General features: G+C 58.2%; 6 protein-coding genes across 12 annotated transcripts; all 6 read left to right on the forward strand.

The window, feature by feature from the left end:
* The first annotated feature begins 17 nt into the window (after positions 1-17).
* On the forward strand, positions 18-3178 carry LOC119132005 (neuronal tyrosine-phosphorylated phosphoinositide-3-kinase adapter 2-like). Its single transcript, XM_037266851.1, has 6 exons — positions 18-213; positions 645-849; positions 1041-1309; positions 1448-2176; positions 2284-2354; positions 2545-3178. Exons 2-6 carry the CDS (start codon positions 650-652, stop codon positions 2719-2721), a joined length of 1446 nt encoding a protein of 481 aa, XP_037122746.1. The 5' UTR covers positions 18-213; positions 645-649; the 3' UTR covers positions 2722-3178.
* A 1381-nt stretch (positions 3179-4559) lies between these two features.
* On the forward strand, positions 4560-8016 carry LOC119132006 (serine/arginine repetitive matrix protein 2-like). Of its 3 annotated transcripts, none has more exons than XM_037266852.1 (8): positions 4569-4643; positions 5493-5633; positions 5880-6090; positions 6240-6334; positions 6423-6585; positions 6669-6827; positions 6905-6934; positions 7002-8016. In XM_037266852.1, exons 2-8 carry the CDS (start codon positions 5496-5498, stop codon positions 7628-7630), a joined length of 1425 nt encoding a protein of 474 aa, XP_037122747.1. In that variant the 5' UTR covers positions 4569-4643; positions 5493-5495; the 3' UTR covers positions 7631-8016. The 3 variants fall into 3 exon arrangements, with proteins under 3 accessions (XP_037122749.1, XP_037122747.1, XP_037122748.1); XM_037266853.1 differs by having other exon boundaries at positions 6672-6827; XM_037266854.1 differs by lacking the exon at positions 5493-5633 and having other exon boundaries at positions 4560-4643.
* A 1242-nt stretch (positions 8017-9258) lies between these two features.
* Positions 9259-10688, forward strand: aamdc (adipogenesis associated, Mth938 domain containing). 3 transcript variants are annotated; one of them, XM_037266880.1, is made up of 5 exons: positions 9259-9443; positions 9539-9716; positions 9813-9908; positions 10321-10504; positions 10541-10688. In XM_037266880.1, exons 2-4 carry the CDS (start codon positions 9579-9581, stop codon positions 10459-10461), a joined length of 375 nt encoding a protein of 124 aa, XP_037122775.1. In that variant the 5' UTR covers positions 9259-9443; positions 9539-9578; the 3' UTR covers positions 10462-10504; positions 10541-10688. The 3 variants fall into 3 exon arrangements, with proteins under 3 accessions (XP_037122775.1, XP_037122774.1, XP_037122773.1); XM_037266879.1 differs by having other exon boundaries at positions 9550-9716; positions 10321-10688; XM_037266878.1 differs by having other exon boundaries at positions 9265-9443; positions 10321-10688.
* A 575-nt stretch (positions 10689-11263) lies between these two features.
* On the forward strand, positions 11264-14436 carry LOC119132010 (mRNA decay activator protein ZFP36L1). Its single transcript, XM_037266865.1, has 2 exons — positions 11264-12667; positions 12939-14436. Exons 1-2 carry the CDS (start codon positions 12614-12616, stop codon positions 13995-13997), a joined length of 1113 nt encoding a protein of 370 aa, XP_037122760.1. The 5' UTR covers positions 11264-12613; the 3' UTR covers positions 13998-14436.
* Positions 14437-15000: 564 nt separating this feature from the next.
* rnpepl1 (arginyl aminopeptidase like 1) lies at positions 15001-19345 on the forward strand. 2 transcript variants are annotated; one of them, XM_037266837.1, is made up of 11 exons: positions 15003-15991; positions 16177-16317; positions 16638-16789; positions 16865-16981; positions 17062-17297; positions 17364-17477; positions 17960-18072; positions 18144-18237; positions 18308-18541; positions 18742-18884; positions 18963-19345. In XM_037266837.1, exons 1-11 carry the CDS (start codon positions 15524-15526, stop codon positions 19185-19187), a joined length of 2037 nt encoding a protein of 678 aa, XP_037122732.1. In that variant the 5' UTR covers positions 15003-15523; the 3' UTR covers positions 19188-19345. The 2 variants fall into 2 exon arrangements, with proteins under 2 accessions (XP_037122734.1, XP_037122732.1); XM_037266839.1 differs by lacking the exon at positions 18963-19345 and having other exon boundaries at positions 15001-15991; positions 18308-18555; positions 18742-18878.
* Positions 19192-21734, forward strand: LOC119132012 (segment polarity protein dishevelled homolog DVL-3-like). Of its 2 annotated transcripts, XR_005099771.1 has the most exons (11): positions 19192-19324; positions 19406-19680; positions 19779-19842; positions 19995-20131; positions 20389-20465; positions 20553-20620; positions 20685-20765; positions 20842-20970; positions 21087-21251; positions 21323-21516; positions 21595-21734. XR_005099771.1 is itself a non-coding variant. In XM_037266870.1 (10 exons), the coding sequence occupies exons 2-10, from the start codon at positions 19624-19626 to the stop codon at positions 21355-21357; spliced, it is 813 nt and encodes a 270-aa protein (XP_037122765.1). In that variant the 5' UTR covers positions 19192-19324; positions 19406-19623; the 3' UTR covers positions 21358-21734. The 2 variants fall into 2 exon arrangements, 1 of the variants encoding a protein (XP_037122765.1); XM_037266870.1 differs by having other exon boundaries at positions 21323-21734.
* Positions 21735-21795: the final 61 nt, after the last annotated feature.

Genomic DNA, 21795 nt, shown 5'->3' on the forward strand with positions numbered 1-21795 from the left:
CCATGGTTACTGCCTCGCTCACAACGCTGGCGACAGACGAGACGAGGCGAGGCGAGTCAGGCGGCTGGAACGTGAGCTCGCTGCGCTGGCGAGCGCCCAGCCAAGCTGACTGAGGACGTTCCGGGGACGGATGCACACAGCAGACGCACGGAGACGTCCAAGGTCGTGAAGGACGCGCGCAGCAGCAGCCATGGAGCGAGTGTGAGTCTTGCGGTAAGCCTCCGAAGCGTTCGGGATTGCTGCGTGCGCTTTTTTCTTTTCTTTTCTTGTGTCATCTTTGCGGCAGGAGACAGGAAATTGGGGGGGGGGGGGGGCGAGTGGATTTGTCCCGCATGACCGTGACGAGGCTCGGGCTGAAATATTGACGTGACGGTGACGCAAGCCAAAGTGCGTTCTGATTTCCTCTCGCGCGTGACGTCACGGCGCTCCCCCGAGAGATGCTGCTGTTGCTAGGTTACTGCTGCCGTTTTGGGGAGCGACTGGTGTGGGGGAAGGGAGGGGAGAGACGTGATGATGCTGCTGCGATGATGATGATGCCGCCACGGTGCCCCGACGATGCCCCGACGATGCGTAGCACCACCTCCACGCTTCCACGTTACGGAACCACTTGAGCTAGGGACCAGAAACTTTGGTCTCTCCTCCAGGAAGGATGACGTCTCGCGAGGAGGCTTCCACCTCACGCCGGTTTTTCCAGTACGTGGAGGACAGATGCCTCCAGGCTTACGACGAGCTGGTCATCCAGAACGCGGCCGACATTTCCCGAGAGAGTGACCGCGTTCGACACGATGCCAATTGGACCTACTTGCAGGAGAAGAAACTGAAGAAACGGCAAGGGGAAGCAATAAAGAGGTGAGCCAGAGGATAAGCGGCGAGGAAAATGGATGGATGGATGGATGGATGGATGGATGGATGGATGTTGTCATTCTTGTTGGTTCCCATTTGTGCTGGCTGGCTTCAATTGCGCTTTGCTCCGTCGGTCGGCTGGCTTGCTTCCCGTGCCTGCCGTGCCTTTCACCCGGCACGCTTCTACCCCTTTGTAGGCTGGACGACGAGGCCAGCGGCGCCAGCGACGCCGCCTACTGCGGGAAGCATTTGCGAATGGGTCTGGCCACCGTGCCGGCGGCAGCGCGGGACGGCCCGGCCGCTCCCGGCCTTGGCCTCGGCCCGGCGGCCTTCGGCGTCCGCTCTCACTCCCTCGACTCGGTGGGCGGCGACCCTGACGAGCGCAAGCAGCCGCCGCCCAAACCCAGGAGGGACCCTAACACCAAACTGAGCAGCAGCTCCGAGGCCCTCGCGACCCAAGACGAAGGTGCTCGCTCTCTGGCTCCCTGCCTCCCTGGCTCTATCTCGCTCTCTGGCTGTCTCTATCTCGCTCGCTCGCTCGCTCGCGGCTGCACTCTCAGCCTGACACGCTTGTCGTTTGTCTTTCTTCTTTGACGGCTCGCAGTTCACGTCCCGCACGCGTACGGCGGCGAGGACTGGAAGAAGACGCCTCCGCCCAAACCCAAACGCAACCCAAACACGCAACTCAGCTCGTCCTTCGACGAAACAGCCCACGCGTGGAACCACGGCAAGGAGAGCTGGCTCGGCCCCGATCGGGCCGGCCCGGACGAGTCTGAGTCGGTTTACATCGAGATGAGCGGAAACGTCTGGGCTCAAAGCGGAGAGGAGCAGAACGAGTCAGTGTACGAGGAAATGACGTACTCGGAGTCGTGCCGCATCCCGCAACCCTTTCCCAATCTGCTGACGCACCGGCCGCCGCTGCTGCTCTTGCCGCCGTTCCATCCTCAGCGCTCGCCCAATTCCGACGAGTCTCCGCTGACCCCCGTGGACGTCACGCAGCTGACCGCGCCGGGGAAAAAGGCGGGGCCGAGCAGAGACGAAGAGGAGTGGCCGCCCACACCCAGCGTCACATCTTCGGGGCGCTCGTCGGCGCCGCCGCTGGCTTCCGGCCGCCGCGCGTCCTCCGGCTCCGCCCACGACGGGAAGGCGTACCCGCGCAGCCAATCGGCGTGCCCCTCCCCCGTGAGCCTGGCCCGCTCTCGGACGCCCGTCGGCCCGAAGAGGCCGCCTCCCTACGCCGCCTTGATGGCCGCCCGGCCGCCGGAGGCCGGCTCGGCCACGTCGCCGGATGACCTCGCCAAGGCGGAGCGGAGGAGCGGCCGCGCTGCCGAAGGTACGTACGTACGTCGGCGACGTATCGCCATCCAATCGTGTCCCGTCTGGAATTGCGTCCCTTCTGGAAGTGGCCGTCCCAACTTGCTGTTTGTTGTTTGAGGACAGACGTCAAGGCTCGGCGTCCAGTCAAGGCTTCCGCGTCGGGGACGCCGCGGGACCATCCCGCCCTCAGCCAGGTAACAAAGTCACTCGCAGCATTCGCGTACTGGTCTGAGAAAAACCCTCCAGTCAAATATTTAACGAGAAGAAAAAAAAGCGAGCGCTTTGGCGCCGCGGTGAACTACGCGCTCGTCACGGTTCCCAAATGCTTCCATTGAGGGAAACGAGAGAAGAAGGGTGACGGACGGCCTTTGCTCCGCTCCGCAGATGGCGTGGCCGTGCGGGGACGCCACCATGATGGACACCATCGAGAAGAAACGAGGTTTGTGCCGCGAGATCAAAAATCGCCGGCGGGCCGACCTCGGGGACGGCTCGCCCGTCGAGCGGCGGAGGAAACAACCGCCGCCCTACTCGGCGGCCATCTTGTGGGACACTGCCATCTGAGTCTGGGTGTCTCCTTGTTGTCTGCCGTCCGTCCGTCCACACCAAATGTGACCTGGACAAAGCGAACGCCGGCGGCCGCAGCGTCGCCAAAGCACTTGAAAGGGAGCTCAAGCCAAACACGTGGACAGCAACAATACGTACTTTGACGTTTTTCCTCTTTTCATTTTCTTGACTTTTGTAAGGTCACTTAGTTCCACCAGGTTGTTTTTCCAAAAATGCCCCGGCTAGCTTTTACACAAGGAGGATGACTTTGATTTTAAAAACAGGTAAAAGTCAAGGCCGCCATTTAACCGCGACTGAGGCTTTCCTCGATTCTGTACGCACAGATGGTTGCGGCTAACAAAAACAGATGTGTTGACGGCTTGGCTTTGGTTCCCCTTTCAAATGGAGACGATGGAAAAGCACGGGCGCTGTCGTAAAGGACCGCAGGCAGGCGAGCGGGCGGGCGGGCTAGGCAGGCAGCCAGCCAGCCAGCCAGCCAGCCAGCCAGCCAGCCAGCCAGCCAGCCAGGCACGCAGGCAGGCAGCCACGCAGGCAGGCAGCCACGCAGGCAGGCAGCCACGCAGGAAGGCAGCCACGCAGGAAGGCAGACATTTGCAAAGCAAGATCCTCAAAAAAGGGACGACAGGCTGCCCCTCAGAACTCGAGCTGTTCCCCCGAACTCGCTTTGTCACGAAAACGTGGGCCAGCAAAGGCAGCGTCACTTGAGTCTTGAAAATGGACCATGTTTCCGTTGGTCCGTCGGCCTTGGCAAATGGGAAGGGATGTGCTGTTGAGAGTGTGAAATTGCCAGTGTTCAATGTTTGTCATTCACTTTTTGTCTAGTTGTAGTGATGCAGCGTGCAACTTTGGAGAGGTAAGTAAGCGACAAGCCAAAAAGACAAAGAAAGCCTGGGCGCCGCCGGGCTTTGCACACGCCTTTGGGATCACTTGAATGCACAACATATCACAATGTGTTCTTTGATATTTCATTGGGGTTGTTGATGAGTAAAGTGGTGAAGTGTGACCGCAAGGTCGCTGACGGTGTGATTGTCTTTTTGCTCTGGATTCTCTGTTGTCTGCTGAGGCTACGAGACACGTGGCGGGCGAGCGAGAGCGATACATGCATTTCAGGTCGACCGGCTGGCTGCGAGCGTTGGCTCCATCAAACGTGGCGGACACGTGCGTGTTTTCCTCTTCCGCTTGGCTTTGCCAAGTGTGCGGCGTCCCCGATTTTATTTGATCTGAAAAACGTTGGTTGCTTTTGGGTGTCTCCATTGGCGAGCAACTTCTTTGGAGCCTCTCGTGACTCAGCGAATGCTGTCCTCTGCTGGTTGGGGTTGGCAATGCATCATCATACACTTTTTTTTTTTTTTTTCTTTTCTCCCCTTGACCTTCCCTAATTGGTTGGCGTGTTGAGTAAAGTGTGAAGGTGGATCTATATACATCTTTTTTGTTTTGTTATTTACTGTACTTTATATGCTATGAAATATTGGCGTGCTCTCGAGCTTTTTTGTTGTTTTCAGTTCTGGTGCTTTAAAACTGGCAGATTAAAAAGAATATTCAGACTTAAATCAAGAGTGTTTTGAGTTGCGGGTGAGTGTTCATTTTACGGGACCACTATCTAAAATTGATATTGTTTTTCATGTTATTGTTCACAATAAATTGCTTATTACAAAATTCAGACTGGAATATAGGCAATTTGAGAGAAATTCCATCAATAAACGCACAAAACATGATTGAGAATTGTCGCTGGGTCGGATGTGGACCGCGGGCCGTACTTTGCGCCTATTGATTGCAGACGCTCATTTGTTTTGCGCACGCGGGCATCGAGAATAGCGCGTTGTCGTGCTCTTATTGTTGCGCATGCGCAGTTGCCGCCTGCTTCTTTCCCACACACACGGCGAATTTCCGAACAGGGCCGACGACGTCGCCATTTTTCGGTAAACATTCATTTTCATTCGTCCGTTTGTTAGATGTCTGCTGCGTACTAACACTTACCACGCGCTGACACTCGCACACACACACACACACACACACACACGGGACACACGCCCACACTCATTGATTGACTCAAGCGGATCGTACGTTAGCGTGCAGCTGGCTAGTTAGCGCGGAGCTCGTCTTGGGGCTCGCAACGACTCGACAAGGGCACGCAACATCGCCGTCTCCATGGTGACGCTTCGATGTACGTTCCGTCGGTGCGTCGCTGATGAGATATTAGCGTCTCCTTGGCAACGTCGGCCCCTTAAAACTTGTCGATGTTCGAATGTGCGGCTATTACAGCCTACAAAAGCTCGGCAAGAACGCTGACGATTGGCCGAGGCGGACCACGTGACCGGACATCGCCAAGTTTTGGGAGGTATTTTTTTTATTTATTATAAATAATCAAAATAATTCTTTGGGGAGGTAGATTATTTGTTTTGTTTTATAAACCGGTTCACAAGAATACAATCAGTCAGACTTGTGTTAGAAAAGTGAGACAAGAACGCGTCAAGCAAGTTCAATTTGCTTGGAATGAATTGGGTCGCTTTTGATGGCCTCTCACTTTTTCAATGACCTTTTTGGTAATTAAATCAAACAAAACATGCACGACTCCGTGACCACTGCAACGACATGCGCTGCCAGGGATTTTGGGCGCCAAGAAAGTAAACCTTACTAAAGTTTATAAAGCAATCCAAAAAAGTTTGGTGTTCGTTCCTGTGAACCAAAAACAAAAGAGATGCTGACAAATGACGGCGTGGTCTTGTAGTGTTTTGTATTTGTTATTCTTTGTGTGTTGATGTCATCAGAGGATGGGCCCAAAAAGAAAGCAAAGCGCCGAGCAAAGGCGCTTGGCGGCCCGATTGAGGATGCGCGTGATCAGAGCTCAACAATCCTTCGAGCGCGCCGCCAGTCAAACGCTTACGCGGGAACTAAACTATGCTGCTTGCGTGAGTCTACTCCACGCTACACACGCCTTCGGCTTGGACTTCACATACACAGTTGCACAGTTGTACAGTTGCGCCGGCCGGCCGGCGGCATGAAGCGCCTCGTGTTACGTTGCCACCACAATTGTGCTCGAGCATCTTTTTAGCTCCGCACGCAGCCTCTGATGCACACGGCGAGTGCGGGCGAGTGCGGGCGAGTGCGGGCGAGGCGACGCTGTTGAGCCAAGCTGCGCTTTTCTGCCGCTTCAGGACCCGGAGCGGTTGGCGGAGCGCCAACCCGACGGGCCGCCAGGAGGGCTGGCGGCGGCGAGCGGGCCGGCCATGGCGAGCTCCTGGCGGGACGAGGACGAGGAGTTGAAGGCGGGCGGGGCCAGGGTTCTCGGCAACCGGCCCAGGTTCTCCTTCTCCGAGATCAAGATGCTGCTGCAGGAAGTCCGCAGGAACAGATACATCCTCCTCAGTGAGTCCAGCGCCCCTTTGCTCGAAAGAATAGGGCAACCCCCGAGTGGGAGTCTCCCTTTGCCAAGCAAACGGCAGCACCGGAGTGAGGGCGCTCTCTAATGACATCGTTCCCAAAATAGCTAAGCGTGGGCGCGCTTTGTCCTTCAGGGAAGTTCAATCACGGCGTGCCGGCAGAGGCCAAGAAACAAAAGTGGGCCGAGATCACGGAGCAGATCAACGGTCTGGGACAGAACCACAGAGAGGTGAGTGGAGTGATGTCATCGTACACCGATGAGGTCAATTCAAGGACCTCCCCCCCCGCTCACTCTTGGTCCCGACCGACGCGCTCAGGTGCGTCAAATCATGAAGAAGTGGGCCGACCTGAAATGTGACGGCAAGCGGCGCATGGCTCTCCTGCGAGCTCCCGACGGCTCGGCGGGGAGGAGGAAGAGGAAGTCTCTGGACTCGGTGGAGAAGATGGTCCACAGGATCCTGTTGATGAGTCCTACCGGAGGTGAGCTGTCGCCGAGCCGTTGCCGAGCCGTCGCCGAGCCGTCGCCGAGCGCCTTCCGCTCACGGCACCGCTCCGTCTCGTAGCAGACGACGTCAGTGACGCCGAAGACCGAGACGAAGGCTCCAAGGCCGCGGACGCCGAGCGCTACTCCTACGCGGACGGCAACAGCGGATCGCTCTCGCTTCCCGGAGGACTTTCCTTGGACTTCTCGCCTCTGTCGTCCCCCGACAAGGATCTGAGCGGTGAGCGCCGCTGCCTCGGAAGCGGGAAAGTCTTCCCCCCCCGACGTCTCACCTTGCGTGCCTTTCCCTTTCCGCAGGGGACCCCTACCGCTCGTCGGACGACGACGGTAAGAGCCTTTGCCGGCCAATCGTTTGCTTGTTCTTTGGCTGATTCGCTGGCTTGCTCTTTTGCAGAACCTTCCATGGACTGCGAAGACAACGCCGCCTTCTCCGTCCATTCGTCTTTGGGTCCACCCAGGCTGGTCCACACGTACTCCCGACACAGCCGCAACGCCGTCAGCACCACCTCCAAAGACTGCGACGGCGACTCTCCTCCCGCATCGCCGTTGCCACCCTCGAGCGCCGCCGTCACCTCCTCGTGCTCGCCCTCGCTCGGCCCTCTTGCCGGCGACGCGTCCCTGCCGGCGACCTCCTCCAACGCCCGGCCCCGCCCCAAGCCCTCTCCAGCAGAGGAGGAGCAGGCGCTGCCGTCGCCGCCGTCGGGCCCGCTGCCGCCGTCGGGCCGTCCGCCGGCGCCGGGCTTGGCGGAGCTGGCCTGCCACAGCGTGCAGCAGCAGCGTGCCAGTCGGCAGCTGCTGGCGTCGGTGTCGCGCTCGCTGGAGACGCTGGCGCAGTCGCTGCAGCTGCTGGTGGAGAGCCAACAGAAGTTTGTCAGCGAGTCGCTGGCGCTGCAGAGGGAGACGCTGGGCGTGCTCAAGACCTTCTCGGGCGCCGCGCTGGCCGTGCTGAGGGACGGCAGGGCGCAAGGCCCCGCCCTCAGGCTGGACAAGATGGACGACGGGGCTTTGGATCGCTCCACGTGAGCTACGGCGGCGAGTGGCCCGAGCCGGGTGGAAACCCAACAGAGGCCATCTGATTGGCTGACGCAAAATCAAAGGCAGAGAGCTTTGGGGATTTGCTGAAAAAAGAATTTCAGCGCAGTCCGTTCCAGCGGGGACGCCTGCCTTCCTTCCTTCCTTCCTTCCTTCCTTCCTTCCTTCCTTCCTTCCTTCCTTCCTTCCTTCCTTCCTTCCTTCCTTCCTTCCTTCCTTCCTTCCTTCCCTCCTTCCCTCCTTCCAGATAAGATGAAACTGAAGCTTCTCGTCCAGGGGAAACAAATCCTCAGAAAAAGACTGGGATGCCGAGTGAGCTGCGCTCCACGGGTTGCTGGACTGCCGTCACCAAAGATACATTTTCCTCAAAGCCCAACGCAAACAAGGGACCCTATCCCTTATCCCGGTTAGCTGGCTGACGGGCGAACCGTCGCTCCCGCCATTTTTTAACTTTCCCTCGGGTGGGCCCATTCAGAACGCCTTCAATGGGCAACATTCCTGGCTGTCGGTCTTTTACTGCCCCCGGTGGCCAAAAGCAGCATTTCAGTGAAGCGCTGGCACTCAAACGCTGCTGTTCCCAGTATCCTCAAAATAATACGGTGGCGGGGGGCATATAAATGTCATACATTCATTTCAGAACGGGTTATTTGAGACAGGAATTTGTGCTACAAGTGTGCACAGGGAACGAATTCAACTCTTATCTCAAGGCAGCACAATGTCCTGGAACTTTTGTGCAAAAGGCAGAGTGGGCACGTTGCAAGATCGTCAAGACGAGGTCCTTCCTCCCTGTTCCAATTCGGGCTCCGTCGATGAGATGAGCGAAAGCTCGACGCTCACCGGGAACTCTCGAAACTTGGGCTGATGCACGTGAGCAGAAAGACGCAAATTGCCCCCACTGCACGCGCAGCCATCCTCCGTTTGCACTCGAGTATCATGTATGATTATGTATGTGTCTGTCATTTTTATCCTGAGGGTGGCTGGACGCCCCGTGCCGGTGACGGTCTTCCAACTCTGGAAACGAACATTGATCGCAGAAATTGACGAGTGAACTAATGTGCTTGAACAGTGGCGTAGCCAGGAATTTTTCCAGTAGGGGCGTGTGCCCACAGGAAAAAAAATCGAACATCACCCACGCCGTTCGCTAAAACAACATCCGGGTCCGGGAGGCAAACGGTGAATGGATAACATCGCGCACATAGAAAACCGCAAGCACATTCGCGCAAGACCGAAAGAAAAAAACGGCATGAAAATGAAGAATCGAAAAAGCTCGATTTTTTTTCAACCGGGGCGCAGGGAGTCCTAACCGGGGCGCCGCCCCGGCTTGGCTACGCCACTGTGCTTGAATGTGCGGCCGTCGTGACGGGTTTGTGGTTTGTTTTTTGCGAGACGCACGCGGTGACAATAAAGTGGAAACTCTTCGTCGAGTCGTTTTCGCCCAATCCGTCCGTCGGATGGACGCTAAGCTTTTCTGGGCTCAAGTCCGGCCTTGCTTGCACGCGAGCGAGCGAGTGAGAACGTGATGAGCTGAAGTACCCGGGAGGGTGCACAACGTATTGCAAGGTGGAAAAGGCAACTCATAAGTGAGCGTAGTACGTTGGTCTCTTAATGTTGACTTCGGAAGCCAGCTGGAGGATTTGGCGGCGCGGCGCGTCATTGACGTTCACTTCCTGATCCGGCTGTCAGCAAATTTGCAAGCAGAACCAAGACGCAGTGTAAGCAAGCCTCTGCTGTGCCGTCAAGCTCGCTTGCGTTCTTCGCTCAAAAATCAACAAGACCTTTAGCTCCAAGCGGTTCTCCTAAAACGGTTGGTTTCAGCCCCGTCCTAGACGCACATACGCACAAATGTCGGCCTAGACAATGAAGTTACCAGTTTGTCTATGTTCGTGTGGGCGGCGGCGGCGTTTCACCAGCCGGAGCGAACAAGCAAACCGGCCAGCATATGTCGTCGCCGCCGCCGGAGATCCTGTCGCTGTCTTGGGGTCGCATGACCGTGAAGGGGGCGGCGGCGCCCTACAAGGACTGCAAAGTTTGGCCCGGGGGCAGCCGCGCGTGGGACTGGCGCGAGACCGGCACCGAGGTGGGTGGCTCGGCTTACGCGCGCGCCTCCGCGCCGCTTCTCGCGCTTTTCGTGACGTCACCTGATTTGGCCTCTCTCGCTCTCTCTCCTCACCAGCACCGTCCCGGCGTCCAAGTGGCCGACTTGCAGGAGGTGCTGGACAAGGGAGTGGACCTGCTGCTCATCGGTCGAGGCATGGACATGGCCCTGCAGGTGGGTGACGTGAGCACACAGTAATAACCGCGGCCACAGAGCGTCCAGCGATCTCTTTGGAGCCAAAGTCTCACCGAAATCCCACTGACAGTAGGTTTCCATATCAGGGTTTCGAACCTGGCCGAGGTTTCAAAGTTGGCTAAACTTTGATACTCGGCTAAGGTTTCAAAAATGTAAGGGTTTTAATATTCGGGTTGGGTTTCAAAGTAGGATTTTCATTGTTTCAAACGTATTTGCAAAACTTAATCGTGACATCAAAATGTGTTTTCTTTTGTTCTTTTTTTTTTTTTTTTTCCTGTTTCAGTCACCTTCAGCATGTTGGCTTGCTTTCAGGAATGTTCTCCAAACACAAAATGAAGTAATAAGTGCGAGCATCAGGTATTCCTTCTTGTTGCTGCTTTCCCCTTTGTAGGTTCCAGCGTCCACGGTGGACCAGGTGACTGCGACGGGCGTCCAAGTGCGGGTCCTGCAGACGGAGGCGGCGGTGGCCGAGTACAACCGCATGGCCAGAGGCGGAGCTAATGTAGGCGGAGTCTTCCACTCCACCTGCTGAGAAAATGTTGCAAATCAAACGACACGAGTCAGTCCGGGCTTTAAGTCAGCCCCGGACCATGGCTCAGCCCTGGACCATGAGTCAGCCCCGGACCATGAGTCAGCCCCCGGGTATTCTGTCACCACGTGTCGCAAATCATTGAAATGAGTGCACATTGAATTGCATTCGTCCATTCTCGAAACGAATATCATGCCTCAATAAAAATATTGTGCAAGCGCATCATTCAATAGAATAGAAGCAAAGCTACGATGGGCACGTCCTGATTGCATGCTCCAGTCCACGTGTGTGTGTGCGCGTGTGCGCGCGCGCGCGCGCGCCGCTCCTTCTGCTGTTTCTATCGTGGCCGCCGGGGGGCACTAGCTGGCGACACAAACATTCCAAATGGCAACACGTCAACAACACGTGGTACACCAGAGCGGACCTGCTTGGCGCCTCCCAACGTGGCTGGCAGCAGCCTTGAGGCCAAACGGTAAGTCCCAGCTGCTGCTTCCATCCCCATGTGGTCGTGTTGCTGGAGTGCTTTTTCACGAGTTCAAGGCGACCACGTGGACATCGGTGCTCGCCTGCATCCATCCGGTCAGCCAACCTGACAATGGCGTACCTTATTTCAAAAAAGCAAAGGAAGACCGCATTGTTCACTCTTTGTATTGGCTTCCACTCACAGTGTGACTCTGGATGAGTCATTGGCCCGTCGACGGCAATTTGCTTCAGCAAATTTGCTGTCACCATGAAGCTAAACAGAAGTCTTTGCATGAAATAGACGTCCTGCAAATGGTTTGTTTATTTTCAGCCATCACGCAGCACTCGAAAAACATGGCTGACTTGAAAACTTGGCTCACTCGTAGGCAGCAGTGCATTTTGTTTTCACGTACGCACGCATGCGCGTGGTAGAGTAAACCACATCCACCCCACCGCCACCACGGTGCCCTGCTCGGCCTAACTGATGGCAGCTGTGTTCGTTAACCCGTCAATGCTCACATATTGCCACACGCTAACCACACGCGCGCACACACACACATAGTGAGCACGTTTACTGCTGAGAGGATCCATGTGAGGACATCGTCTATGTCGTTAAAGCCGCACTTATCAACTTAGCCACACACACACACACTTCCCTTTTTTGCTCCCATGCAGAGCTATTTGAAAGCTTGCCCGACATGTTTCCAGCACAAGGTCAAAAGCAGCATTTCCAATTGTGGAAGAAGAAGCCGTTTTGCTGTCATTGTGCTTTTTTTGCCGGCCGTTTCATTGCTAGCTAGGTCAAACGTGCAAAGCCACGCAGACGGACACGTCACGTGAGAGAAGTCAGACTGCTGCGCTTCTCCAGATGCATGCGAGGCGACATATGGGCCATCCGGTGGACAATGGACCTCTTGTCCGGCCGGCGGGGGTGCAGCATAGTGACGAGGGAAGGAGGGGCTGCCACGACAAGGATGAGGATGTCATTGATGGCCAACCGGTCCACTGTCCGTACATAGGGTGCGTCGTGCTGCCACCGCACCGCGCAAAAATGTTCCAGTGCCGCCCTGATCGCTTTTTAAATCTTAAATTGAGCAACATTAAGGCACTCGACAGCCACTCGTGGAGTCCCTCAGGGTTCCGTACTCCGACCTCACACCAACATCGGCGCGCGCACTGCGTAGGAGCGATAACCCATGTCGGTTGGCTTTTGTGGTTTCAAATCCAACTGGCCGACGGAAACAAACAAGTTGAGGCTGAAGAGGTTGTTGAACAAGTTGACAAGGTGACACGTTTTGCCCCCCCCCCACACACAGACATACACGCAGGCAAAAATAGACGCTCACACAAACACACTGCGTGCCTTGGCTCACTCTCAACAAAAGAGTCAATTGACCCAAGTTGATTGCAAGGATGTCTTGTGCTTTTGATGGTCTGCAACTTGCACTTCCAGCTGCACATTTCAAGGCTTGAAAAAACAAGTACAACCACCCACCCACCCACCGCCCGACGAGATGGAAGAAAGGAAAAAAATGGCAAGGTTGGCCGTTTTGAGTCCAGGGGGGGGGGTGCTCCCCCAGCTATTTAAAGAGATTCCAGCAGATGGTGGAGGAACTTTGTTGTCAGACGCGCGCTTGCCACCAGCCGCAGCAGGAGCAGGAGCCACACCGGCAGCGGCGTCGTCTTCTCCGACATGCCGTCCCATTCGCTGGCGCCCTTTGCGGAAGTGGAGCCCCACTCGTGCAAGGTGAGTCCGACGCCACGGCAACAAAGTAGTTTTGTTCCAAAAAGGTTTTTGTCGGTGGTGGAAAGTTGCAAATACCACAAGAAACTATCTTTCAATGTTGTTAAATTTGATCATTTTTAGGAGGAAAAAATTGCCATGTGCGTCAAATCTTTGAAGGGAGGGAGGGAGGGATGGCTGAACGCTGCGCTCGCTGCAAATGAATGACTAAGTTGCTAGCGCCGAATGTGTTTTCCAAAGGCCTCACGCCGTCTTGTTCTTTCTCGGCCGTCAGAACTTCACCAGCCCGGCGGCGACCCCGCGGCCTCCGGTCGGCGGCTTCCGGCGCCACCATTCTCTCTGCCCCGCCACGCTGCGCAACTTTGACGATTCCTCGGCTCGGGGGCCGCCGTGGCGGCGGGACGGCCGTCTGCCTCGCTCGCCGCTCACCCGCCTTCCCTTCAGGGCGGACCGCTCGGTCAGCGTGACGGAGGGCGAGGTCCTTCCGGACGAGGAGGTGCCTCCGTCCGCCCGGCCCCCGCCCGGGCTTTGGCGCAGCGAGCTGAATCGGGGCCCAGCCTCGCCCCGCCTCCCCGCGCGCTACAAGACGGAACTGTGCCGCACTTTTGAGGAGAGCGGCACGTGCAAGTACGACGCCAAGTGCCAGTTTGCGCACGGGGCGGACGAGCTGCGAGGGCTGAGCCGCCACCCCAAGTACAAGACGGAGCCGTGCCGCACCTTCCACACGGTGGGCTTCTGCCCTTACGGCGCCCGCTGCCACTTTGTCCACCGCGCCGAGGAGCTGGCCAAGCCCGGCCTGCTCCACAGCCTCAGCTTTGCCGGGTCGCCCCGTCCGCGCTCTCCCCGCTTGTCCCGGGCCTGGTCCGCGTCGCCCTCGGGTTGCCCGCGGCTCCTCTGGCCCCTTTTCCCGGAGCCGGGGCTCCTCCGCCCTTGCCCGTACCCGTTGTCCGCCGCCACCGAGCCGGCCCAAGAAGATGCTGACTCGGCTCTTGTTTTTTTTGCCCTCGGCGAGTGCGACGACACGGACTCCGTTCTCGGTTTCCTCCCCGCCGGCGAGAGCGACCCGGCGGCCGACTCGGCTCACGGTTTCCTTGCCGCTATCGCGCATCCCGCTGCTCCTGCCGCCAAACGCTCGCCCTGCCGCCTGGCCGCTCCCCAGGCCTCCTCCCTCGGACCCCCCGGCCTGCGGCGCTGCTCCTCGGCCGGCTCGCTCTCAGAGGAGGGCTACGCTTCGTCCTGCTCTCTGAGCCCGGCTTCCAGCGGCGGCGAGTCGCCGGGCGGCGATGCCCGGCGCCTGCCCATCTTCAGCCGCCTGTCGGTTGCGGACGAGTAGACGGGGCTCCGACTTTCTCGTCCGTCGCCCGTTTAGCGTGACTGGCCCGATCCGTAGCCCCGTGTGAATTTTTCCACCTTTGGGTGCTTTTTAAAAATGCGATTGTCTTTTTCTGACTGCCGATAGGTGAGCGCGCACACCCTGGCTTTTGTGAAAAGTCGCTTTTGCGCGCCATGAAGCGACACAACCTGCGCTGATCTTATTTTGTACTTTTCTCCTAAATGAAGTCCTATTTATTTCTTTTGTTTCCTTCCAAGTGAAGCATACCTTGTGTTGCGGTTCGGTGCTGGATGCCCTGACCAAGACGCGCACACACACGTACACGTTGATAGATTTCCATTAATCTTTGCAAAGTGACATGAAGTGAAAATGCCTTTCATGTGTTCCAATCTCACAAAACAACACCATTTCCGTTGAATAAAGTCAAATAGTAAAACAGCAGAAACGCATGACGCCCAATTTTCTTTGTAGTGGTGGAGCGTTGGCATTTCATTGAATGTGTGTGTTAATCAAAGAAAAAAACGAGGACAGACTCCCACAGCCCTGGCTACTTACCATTCACAGTGTGTGCGCGTGGGGCTGGGAGGAGGTCCAGAAAAAGGCCAAGGGGCCATCCCTATGACCCCAGATCCCCCTTTTGCCTGGCCGCTTTCTGTTTTCAAGCTAACATCTGTATGCTAATGTTGGCAATGAATGGAGGGAGCCTGAGAAAGTGGGGGACGGGTAGCCTCTGGGTGGGGGCGCAAGTGTGTGCGCTGCTCGTGCAAAAGTCAATTCCAACGTAAAAATCGCAAAGACACAAAGGCGAGAGAGAGACTACGTGCAAACATTTGGAACATGTGTGCAGGCCGAGCCCAAACAAGCGATCATCGTTCAACTTGAAAGTATTCATACTTCTTTTTTTTTTTGGTATGACTTGATCTTAAAAAAGGGTGGTTACCATGACGACGCCCTTTGTTCCTGAACGCCGCGCTCGCTCTCGCGCCCCCCCTCGCGTTCACGACAAACTTTGTCTTTGCTACTTCCTGTTTGCTGGCTCGCGAGCTTGTCAATGTCCCATACGTCCCGAACACAGACGGGCAGTATCGAAACAAACAAAGCGCACAGGAACAGAACGACGACGACGACGACGTGCCTGACCGACAGGAGAGGACCGAACCAGACGGCACGGCGGGGCACGGCACGGCACGGCACCGCATGTGTGAGCCGGCGGCTTGAGCGCGCGGAAGCTGAGGAAAGCTGCCGAGGACAGGACGCACTCCCCGGGAGTGCACCATGCTAACGTTGCTAGTTAGCGAGCTGTCAGTCAGATTGAAGCCTCCGAGTCGACTTCCGGTTCTGGTTCCGCCCTCAGGTTCTGTTGTCAAGTGGACTCGAGTCGTGCGTCTGGATTTGACTTTGAATGTGGAGTCTGAACTTATTGGAGTTTAGACCCCTTGGCAGAGCGAATGATGTTAATTGTCATCTTGGTTTGGGACTTTTTGCTCCCCTTGACCTTGCTCTTAGTTTGCTGACTTTGTTGTGCCATGTCTGCGCCCACCTCCTCACCCGCCTCGCTGTGCTGCTGCCGCAAGTCTCCATCCACCGGCTCGGGCCACTGCGCGGGCGAGCCCACAGCCTCCGTCGCCGCCGCTAGGCGGCGCCCCCCCGCAGACGTGGCATCTGCTGCCAACTTTGCGGACTTCTGTCTGCGTCACTTCCACTTGGACCTGCGTGTCAACTTTGCGCTGAAGGAGATGAGCGGATGGCTGGTTCTGGACCTGCTGCCCCTGGTCGCCGGAGTTCGGACCCTGGTGCTGGACGCGCACCCGTCCCTGACGGTCCACGCCGTCGACTGCAAGACGAGCGGCGGCCGTGAGCCCGCCAGCCTCGCTTTCCGCCTGGAGCCCTTCGCGGACTTTGGCTCCGCCCTCAAAATCGACCTACCTGAACTTGTTAAGGTTGGAGTGCACATGCAGATCACCATCAGGTACGCGGCCACAGACGGACCTGCGGTGAGAACACGCGTCAAACACACACACACACACGTGCGCATGTGCACACGCACTCATGAGCGCACAGACACGTTCACACACACACACACACACACACACACACACACACACACACACACACACACACACACACACACACACACACACACACACGGGGCACGAACGCAGTACCGTGTGTGTTCCAGATGTGGTGGTTGGACGCTGAGCTGACGTGCGGTCAAGATCGTCCTCTGGTGTTCACTCAAGGTCATTCTGTGTCCAATCGTTCTTTCTTCCCGTGCTTCGACTCTCCGGCCGTCAAGAGCACGTACACGGCGGCCATTCGTGTGAGTAACCCCCGACCTGATCTGTGCGTGCAAAAAATAGGAGACGGAATAACAAGAAACCAATGATTTTGATCAAGAGCGCTGTTAAGTTAGCAACGCGACCCACTTGGACCACTACTTCCAGTGTGCTGAGTCAATACTGAAGGTCCCCAAGCAATTTTGGCAGCCGCACACCACGCCGACGGGTCGTATGAGAGGCGGGCGTTTTTCTCCGATTGAAATGATGCTTGCCGATGAGCTGGTCGTCCAAAATGTGGCCGCCCCTGATCAAGGCCCCCGAACCCATTCACCTCAGCGACTTGTGCGCACGCGCGCCTCAGGTCCCGGACGATGTGACGGTTCTGATGAGTGCGTCCCGCAGTTGCTACTCCAAAGCGGAGCGCGTCTTCCGCTTCTCCATGGACGCGCCGGTGCCCGCCTACCTGGTGGCGCTGGTGGCCGGGAACCTCCGACACGCCGACCTGGGCCCCAGGTAGCCGGCCGGCCGACGGCCCAGCCGTCCTTCCTCGGCTCCTGGCTCGTCCTCACCGTCCCGCCGTCCCTCCAGGAGTCGCGTGTGGGCCGAGCCCTGTCTGCTGCCATGCGCCGTCCAGAAGCTAGGGGGCAGCGTGGAGCGCTGGCTGAGCGCCGCCGAGGGACTCTTTGGACGCTACCTGTGGGGGAGGTCAGTGGCGCGGCGGTGCGATTGGCGGCCAGGCGCACGGGCTCCCAAAAATGTGGGCGGGCATGCGTGTGGCCGGGCAGATGCGACCTGGTGTTCCTGCCGCCGTCCTTCCCCATGGTGGCCATGGAGAACCCCTGCCTGACCTTCATCGTGGCATCCATCCTGGAGAGCGGCGAGTTGCTCCTGATCGACGTGGTCCACGAGATCGCTCACGCCTGGTTCGGCAACGCCGTCACCAACGCCAGCTGGGAGGAGATGTGGCTCAGCGAAGGCCTGGCCACCTACGCGCAGCGCCGGATCACCGCCCAGGCCTACGGTAGGCGCCGCCGGAGCTGGCCAAGGCTTGGAGTCCAGCCTTCAGCCCTCGCTCTGTTCTCCTCAGGCACGGCCTTCACCTGTCTGGAAAGTGCCGTGCGATTGGACGCCCTGCGCCGGCAGCTGCGCCTGGTCGGCGACGGCAACCCCGTCACTCGGCTGCGAGTCCAACTGGAGCCCGGTAGGCCCCGCCGTTTGGCTCAACTTGCCGAGTCGACGTGCCTTTTGGTCTTTGGCACTCTTTTGCGCGCTGCCTGCCTGCGTGGCTGCCTGCCCGCCTGCCCGCCTGCCTGCCTGCCTGCCTGCCTGCCTGCCTGCCTGCCTGCCTGCCTGCCTGCCTGCCTGCCTGCCCGCCTGCCCGCCTGGCTGCCCGCCTGCCTGCCTGCCTGCCTGCCTGCCTGCTTGCCTGCGTGGCTGCCTGCGTGGCTGCCTGCGTGCCTGCCTGCGTGGCTGCCTGCGTGGCTGCCTGCCTGCCTGCCTGCCTGCCTGCCTGCCTGCCTGGCTGGCTGGCTGGCTGGCTGGCTGGCTGGCTGCCTGCCTGCCTGCGTGGCTGCCTGCCTGCCTGCCTGCCTGCCTGCCTGCCTGCCTGCCTGCCTGCCTGCCTGCCAATAGATTGGCTCCAACTCCACGTCCTCAAAAGCGTCTTTGTTTTTGTCAAGGCAGGCGTGAATCCCAGCACCTTGATCAATCTTTTCACCTACGAGAAAGGTTTCTGCTTCGTGTCCTACTTGTCGTCGCTGTGCGGGGACGTCGGACGCTTTGACGGATTCCTGCGGGTCGGTGCGCGCACACAGACGCGGGCGTCTGCGGCCACGCGCACGCTCACCCGAGGCCTTCCTGCCAACAGGACTACATCAGCGAGTTCAAGTTCCAGAGCGTGGTGGCTCAGGATTTCCTGGACTTGTTCCTGGCGACCTTTCCCCAAGCAGCGCAGAAGGAAGGTACTTTTGGGTGGGGCGCAAAAAAACAAAACAATTAGACCCCTCAGTCCCACCCTCCGCTTTCCGTCAGGTGTGGATTTCCAGCTCTGGCTGACGGGCTGCGGGGCGCCCCCGTACCAGCCGGACCTGTCGGCGGGGGCCGCCCTGATCCAACCGGCGCGGGACCTGTGCAGCGCGTGGACCGAGGGGCGCGGCGCCGATACCGGGGGGGCGGCCGCCGCCGTCTCGGACCTGGCGGGCTGGAGCACCTTCCAGGTGGTTCTGTTTCTGGACTGCATGCTGGACCACGCGCCACTGCCGCACGGTACGCCACGGCAGGTTACGCGAGGCCATGCACGCCCTTTGTGTGTGAAGTGATTATGCACACATGTAGGGGCAGACTTTCTGGCGCTCCGCGGCTGCAAATCCCAAAAAGTGGTAGCAAGGCCCCGCCCAGCTCTTTGGCGTCCGTCCTCTGAGACATGTTGGGAAAATCTGGTGCCTTTGTTTGTTTGTTTGTTTTAGAGGTGATGTGGCAAATGCGTGAGCGTTACGCGTCGCTGTTGGATGGCCTGAATGCCGAGGTTCAAGTGCGCTGGCTGCAGCTGGCGGTCAGGAGTCTTTTCTACGCCGACCTCCCCAGACTGGCCGCCTTCCTCCAAAAACACGTCAGTCGGGCGACAAGGCCGCTCTGTGGAGCTTCAGCGGCGCTGACTCGCCGTCATTTGCGTGTGTGCCCCCCGCAGACGTCCCGCATGTACACGGTGCCGCTGTACGAGGACCTGTCGGCGGGCCCCATGCGCGCCGTGGCCGCCGACATGTTGCGACGCACTCGGCAGCGGCTTCACCCCAACTTGCGACGGACGCTGCAGCAAATCATCGCGCGGGGGCAACAGGAGGAGAACGCGCATTTTGCGCCAGCCCCGCAGTCACCCGCCGCCTCCTTGCCGGATATCAATGTGTCGGCGTGAGGGAGGCGGAGGGACGCCGCCTGCCTGCCCGCCCGAGGCCCGAACAAGATCCGACGGCCCCGTTTTGCTGTGCTCCGTCGTGTTCCCGCCTCCGAGACTTCCTCAAGCGAGCGTCCCCCTTCTGAAAGGCCACTTTGGTTTGTTGCAATAAAAAAAAATATTAAAAAAAAACACACAAAAGACATCCGTGGCCTTTCAATCTCAATCTTCTGCTCCAGTAAAGCTGAGAAGGATGCGGCAGAAGGGGTGAAAAGGGATGATGAACGGGCCCATTTGGCGCGGCCGCGTTTCACCCATCGGATGGTGAGCGGGACCTCCGTGAGCGGTTTCGGGTTAGAGCGCCTGGCTTCCTTTGGCACGCACCCAGTGAAGCCATCTTGCTTGTGGGGCACCCACTGGGCTGTCAGTCATCCTTGTGTTTTTGTGCGTGTGGGAGATGAGCAGAAAAGCAAGACATCATCAGAATCAGCAAGGGATGGAGAGGCTGCCTGCTGTACGTATTTGTGTCTCGCTTCATTCGGGTGTTGACGGATGTCGTCACCAATGTGACAGCTGACGCGATGACTGTGTGTGTGTGTGCGTGTGTGTCAGCCCAAATCCGACAGCAGCGCGAGCGACACGTCAATCAACATGCTGAGCGTCACTTTGGACACGGGTGGGTGAGCGACGTCCTATATGACTTGTATCTATTTGTAGAGCTACGGCAGCCTTTCTTCTAAAGTCCCCCCCCGTTCACATGCGGGTTTTGGTTGTAGTCTGCGACGTGACTGCATTTCCTCTCTGATCAATGTGTGTGCGTGCGTGCAGACAAGTGTGATTTTCTGGGCATCGGCGTGGTCGCTGAAAGCCGGGACAAAGGTGCCGGCGTGTACATCGGATCCGTCGTGGAGAACGGCGCTGTGGGGGCCGACGGACGCGTGCGCGCGGGAGACGTCTTGATACGGGTGACGCGCGCGCCCTGCACGTGTGCTACTCATCACTGAAATACTTTGTGCGCAGCACATCCTGTATATCGGTACTGCCTCATTACGAACGCAAACTCCATCGGAGCTTCGACATGAATATACAGTCGTGCAGACGGCTGCGAACCGCGCGTGAAGACGTCATCACAACGATGGTGTCCACTGATTTTACCTGGCACGTGCTGCGTGTGACCTGATGATGATGATAACTATGATGAAAACCATGATGTCATCGTCAGGTGAACGAGGTGAACGTGGAGAAGGCAACCAGCTCGCAGGCCGTCCAAGTTCTCAGAGACGCCATCCAGAAGCCGGGGAAAGCGTGAGCGAGCGTCACCTAGTGTCTCAGTTTAGCATCCGTCATGGCTGCAGATGTGTTGTTTATGTGACTACGTGCGCGCAGTCCGCTGTCACTGACGTTGTTGCGGTTTTGGGAGCCACCGCCCGACGGCCTTTTCACCTTGCCAAGAGGTCAGTGACGCAAAAGGACCAGTCGCTGCATGGTGCCTCATTTGACAAGCGCGTTGTTCCGGAGGTGAGCCGGTGCGTCCAATCGATCCCGCCTCCTGGGTGTCCCACACGGCCGCCGTGACGGGGAAACTCCTCCCACCTTACGGTAACCCCCCCCCCCCCCCCCCGCGTGACATCAGTCCACGGAGGTGTATTCATGACACTGCATGCTTGACGTCCAGGTGAAGACGAGCATTTGAGCGTGGACGGTGACATGGCGGCGGTCGTCACGGCGATGATAAGGACCGATTCGGGCGTGGTGGTTCGCGACCGGACGTGGCTCAAGGTGGTCATCCCCGACGCCTTCACAGGTAAGTGCACCGCCTGCCGTGCCGTGCCGTGCCGTGCCCTTCCCTTCCCCCGCAAACCCCGACAACGCGTGCGAACCCACCGTCGAGTCGGGCGCCGCTCTTTGTCGCTCGCTCAGGCGGCGACGCGCTCGGATGGCTGCGCCGGAACGTGGCGGGCGCCGCCAAGCGCGCCGACGCTCGCCGTTACGCCGCCGAGCTCCTGGAGCGCGGCTTCATCCGACACGCCATCAACGCCCGCGCGCACAAGCGATTCTCCCCGGAGCGATACTACGTCGTCGGAGGTGAGTCGCTGGTAATTTGCGCTTCCGCCCGCCGCCACCTGGGGGCGCCGTTCACGTACGTTCCCTGTCAGACCTCCACGAGATGGCGCTGATGAGCCGACGCTAAGGGAGCGAAGCGTCCAGCCTCTGGGCGACGGCTTCAGACGCCTCCGGTCTAACTGCGGGGACTCATCTGATCCGCGGGACCGGTCTGACCACTTGGAACCGTCTTGACCACAAGAACAGCTTTGAGCACACGGACTTTTGGGAGCGGTCTGACCTCAAGGTGCAACGTTACCTACCAAAACGTATTTCTGGCTGCAGTTGCCAAGTGTCCGAATAGCTACTCTGATTTGGTTTGCAGCGAGTCACACTGACGAGCGGGCGGGCGGGCGGGCGGGCATGCAGCCAAACAGCACCAGACACCCCAAATAACACAAATAGTAGGAGCAGCAAATGCAACAAGTGCACAGACATAATAAACAGCGAGTCATGAACATTAAATTAGCATTTGTCCTTCAGTGCAGCAGGGGGCGCCGGCGGCGCGCTATCTGAGCGGAAGTCT

Source organism: Syngnathus acus, chromosome 13 (genome assembly GCF_901709675.1).
Source record: "Syngnathus acus chromosome 13, fSynAcu1.2, whole genome shotgun sequence".
Lineage (NCBI taxonomy): Eukaryota > Metazoa > Chordata > Actinopteri > Syngnathiformes > Syngnathidae > Syngnathus > Syngnathus acus.

Bases quoted from the DNA above. Each gene is read 5' to 3' on its own strand.
- LOC119132005 (XM_037266851.1), top strand. From the start codon at position 650: ATGACGTCTCGCGAGGAGGCTTCCACCTCACGCCGGTTTTTCCAGTAC. The intron at 1,310-1,447 runs GTGCTCGCTCTC...GACGGCTCGCAG, and splicing joins CCTCGCGACCCAAGACGAAG to TTCACGTCCCGCACGCGTAC. The intron at 2,355-2,544 runs GTAACAAAGTCA...TCCGCTCCGCAG, and splicing joins ACCATCCCGCCCTCAGCCAG to ATGGCGTGGCCGTGCGGGGA.
- LOC119132006 (XM_037266852.1), top strand. From the start codon at position 5,496: ATGGGCCCAAAAAGAAAGCAAAGCGCCGAGCAAAGGCGCTTGGCGGCC. The intron at 5,634-5,879 runs GTGAGTCTACTC...CTGCCGCTTCAG, and splicing joins AACTAAACTATGCTGCTTGC to GACCCGGAGCGGTTGGCGGA. The intron at 6,586-6,668 runs GTGAGCTGTCGC...TCCGTCTCGTAG, and splicing joins GTTGATGAGTCCTACCGGAG to CAGACGACGTCAGTGACGCC.
- aamdc (XM_037266880.1), top strand. From the start codon at position 9,579: ATGTCGTCGCCGCCGCCGGAGATCCTGTCGCTGTCTTGGGGTCGCATG. The intron at 9,717-9,812 runs GTGGGTGGCTCG...TCTCCTCACCAG, and splicing joins GGCGCGAGACCGGCACCGAG to CACCGTCCCGGCGTCCAAGT. The intron at 9,909-10,320 runs GTGGGTGACGTG...TCCCCTTTGTAG, and splicing joins GCATGGACATGGCCCTGCAG to GTTCCAGCGTCCACGGTGGA.
- LOC119132010 (XM_037266865.1), top strand. From the start codon at position 12,614: ATGCCGTCCCATTCGCTGGCGCCCTTTGCGGAAGTGGAGCCCCACTCG. The intron at 12,668-12,938 runs GTGAGTCCGACG...CTCGGCCGTCAG, and splicing joins TGGAGCCCCACTCGTGCAAG to AACTTCACCAGCCCGGCGGC.
- rnpepl1 (XM_037266837.1), top strand. From the start codon at position 15,524: ATGTCTGCGCCCACCTCCTCACCCGCCTCGCTGTGCTGCTGCCGCAAG. The intron at 15,992-16,176 runs GTGAGAACACGC...TGTGTGTTCCAG, and splicing joins CGGCCACAGACGGACCTGCG to ATGTGGTGGTTGGACGCTGA. The intron at 18,542-18,741 runs GTACGCCACGGC...TGTTTGTTTTAG, and splicing joins CCACGCGCCACTGCCGCACG to AGGTGATGTGGCAAATGCGT.
- LOC119132012 (XM_037266870.1), top strand. From the start codon at position 19,624: ATGAGCAGAAAAGCAAGACATCATCAGAATCAGCAAGGGATGGAGAGG. The intron at 20,132-20,388 runs GTGACGCGCGCG...TGTCATCGTCAG, and splicing joins CGGGAGACGTCTTGATACGG to GTGAACGAGGTGAACGTGGA. The intron at 20,971-21,086 runs GTAAGTGCACCG...TCGCTCGCTCAG, and splicing joins CATCCCCGACGCCTTCACAG to GCGGCGACGCGCTCGGATGG.